The 2,845-nt window shown below is 47.3% G+C and overlaps 1 protein-coding gene across 1 annotated transcript in view; it reads right to left on the bottom strand.

The window, feature by feature from the left end:
• The window catches only part of LOC101850136 (AF4/FMR2 family member lilli), a gene marked incomplete at both ends in the record, with an annotated part of 8,599 nt that overhangs the window by 2,954 nt on the left and 2,800 nt on the right, over positions 1-2,845 (bottom strand). Inside the window, 1 exon segment of the mRNA XM_013091066.1 lies at positions 479-2,051. Within this exon segment, the coding sequence (XP_012946520.1) occupies positions 479-2,051 (1,573 nt within the window).

Here is a 2,845-nt window from a genome sequence, read left to right as displayed (position 1 = left end):
ATTAATAATAATAATAATAATAATAATAATAATAACTAACTATAATGATAATAACAATTTTGCATTTTAAAATTCTGTATCTATGCTCCACAGCATGCCCTAAGTGCTTTACAACTGTTAGTACCAAATACCCAAGCAAACCCTAGAACTACCAGAAATATTCCCGAGAGGCTAATCAGGGCGCCACTATTAAAAACAGTTAGTGAAGAGCTAGACTGCTCTGTAAACTGCCCTTGTTTGAATCCCTAGAGAAACATTAATGGATATATTTTATATACATTACACTTACACCTTGCGTTTTCTAGAAATGAAAACTCTCGTGATACACATCGTCATCAATGAGTGTAACTCTTTGGCAAAGACCTTTTGGAGAAGGACGTCAAATTGGAGATCTCGAAATCCTACTAGTATCCTGTGTTGAAATGGGTGTAGGTCTAGGATATCGTACTGAATTCTCAGAGCTATTCTATTTTCTTACCACTGACATTCCTTAGTTTGACCTGCGCCAGCTGGTCTGCCGTGGCTGTTGACGGCTGCTGTTTTTGTGGACTCGTAACAGCCGCTGCCAAATTAGCGCGGGAAGGAGAGGCAGTCCGAGGGGACCTGACTCCAGCAGGGACTGAATTCAAATCTCTGTGTGGCTGGTAGTGTTGTTGGCTCGGCGCTTGAGGAGCAGTTGGGGGAGGGGGTGGGATGTGCGAGGGAGGGGTTTTGTGAGTGTGATGATGTCTGACTGGCTGTTGAGCAGGAATGGGCGGGGCTTGATACAACGGGGCCTGGTCGTACTGTTGTTGTTGATGGATTGTGTAGGCGGAACGTGCCTGATCAGCAGATTGTGGGTGGGTAGGCGGGTAGACTTGATGGTGGCCTGCGCGAGGAGACTGTGGTGCCTGATCTCTGCTCATTGGTCGAGATCTTGAGTTAGGATCTTGCAGGGGTGGAGGAGGGGGTGGAGATGGAGTTCGGGGTCTGCCAGAGTTTGCCATGTATCGGTCGTGGAGTTGGACTGGAGGGGGAGGAGCTGGGAAAGAGGGCGGGGGAGGAATATTGTCCTGGCGATGTTTGTTTCGTTGGTTCATGGGAGGGAGTTTTGGGGAGGACACAGGGTGGAGGATAGGGGGAGAAGTGGTAGAGTTTGGAGCAAAGGATGGGGATTGTGGGGGGTACGACACATCTGACGGCGTCTGCTGGGGTGAGGGGGGATACTGCTGCTGGTTTGGATGATGATGATTTTGTGCCTGAGCTGTGTAAGAAAACATCTGGCCATTGTGACTGTTATTGTTGTTGTTAAAGTTGTTGTTGTTGTTGTGGTGATGATTTTGCTTTCCGTTATGTTTTTCAGCGCGATGATGATGGTTCTCCATATGGGCGTGGTCTGATGTCAGAGGGGGAACTGTTGGGGGAGGGACGTAGGTCAGAGTGGGGCGGTGTGGGGAGGTGGGGGAGGGCTGGACAAATGTGCCGTAGATGCCATCTGCACGGGGGTCCGGCTGAGCTGTGTGAGAATTGAGCGGTGGAACTGCTCCCACACTGCCACTGCGTCCTCCTCCTCCTCCTCCCCCTCCCCCTCTTCCTCTATCTGTGCCCATCAAGTCTTCAGCCTGTTGGTAGTTGTCATTGATTCTACGATAGATAACTTCATCGTCGTCATTAGCGATGCAGGTTTGATAATCTCCCTTGTTGAGAACAGAGCCTTCAGACTTGACCCCGGCCCTCCCACCATGTGGGGAGGCATCTCTCGATCTCAACTGCACATCATTGATAGCATGATGGAGGCTCTGCGCTGCTTGTTTTGGGTTTAAACCCACAGCGTAGGAGAATGGTCGATTTTCTTGATAGCGCTTCTGATTTTGTTGTTGTTGTTGTTGCTGCTGCTGCTGTTGTTGTTGCTGAAGTTGTTGTTGAAGTTGCTGAATATGCTGGTGATGTTGGGCTTGGTGAGGATGATGCTGTTGTTGATGGTGGTGTTGGTGGTGATATTGATGATGGAGTTGGTCGTGAGTGACATAACCAGGACTGCTGGGAGGAGTCCCATCTGATGAGGCTGAAGTCTGTAGACATGAAGACATACGAACAGGAATAGATAAAAACCCTATTATGTTTACTGAAGGGAAACGACGCAGGGGTAGCTCGAAAGTAACTTACTTGAAGAGACTAAACAGATGGCTTAGGGGAAAAGATCAGGATAGCGATGCTTTTTTTAAAATATTTTTTTTAAAGATTATCTGAACAAGAGAATGAAAGGAAAACCATGGTCGCCAATGTCTTGTTCGTTTGTTTTAATTAATAGAGTTTTTACAGCGGTCGCAACTGCATAAGGCCATATGAGTGCCACGGGGTGGATGTCAACAGGAAAGTCCAAACGGGGAATCAGGCTTACTCTGCTCACCTCTCAGGCCTCAACAGCACAAAGTCTACTTTGACTATCACGGTAACCCGGAAATAGCAGTTCTCAAGAGAGTGACAAACATACAAAAGAAGTAGAGACAAATTAACGATAGTAAGGATGAGGAAAGAAAAAGCAGCAGTTCATCCTATGTTGTCCCGGTACAGTATGAGCATGCCATTGATAAATCAGCCCATGCATAATTCTACTGTGCATAAGAACATGTTAATATCCCCCCTCCCCCCTTTGAGATTGGCCTAAAGACAAGTTCAGTCAGTAGCACTGCCCTGGTAAAGGGGGGTGGGGGCGCCAATGTCTGTCACACATCTGGCACTTGAAGGTGACTGTATTACATTTCACCTTATCTGTCCTTCTGATCCACTTTTCTCAACTAGTATATGTGCCTCTTCTTCCTTTCTTCTCCCTGTTTCACTTCTCTCTCTCTCTCTCTCTCTCTCT

Source organism: Aplysia californica, unplaced genomic scaffold, assembly GCF_000002075.1.
Source record: "Aplysia californica isolate F4 #8 unplaced genomic scaffold, AplCal3.0 scaffold01988, whole genome shotgun sequence".
NCBI classification, from domain to species: Eukaryota; Metazoa; Mollusca; class Gastropoda; order Aplysiida; family Aplysiidae; genus Aplysia; species Aplysia californica.
The sequence above is the reverse complement of the archived record's forward strand: the minus strand, read 5'-3'. Positions and strand labels throughout refer to the sequence as shown.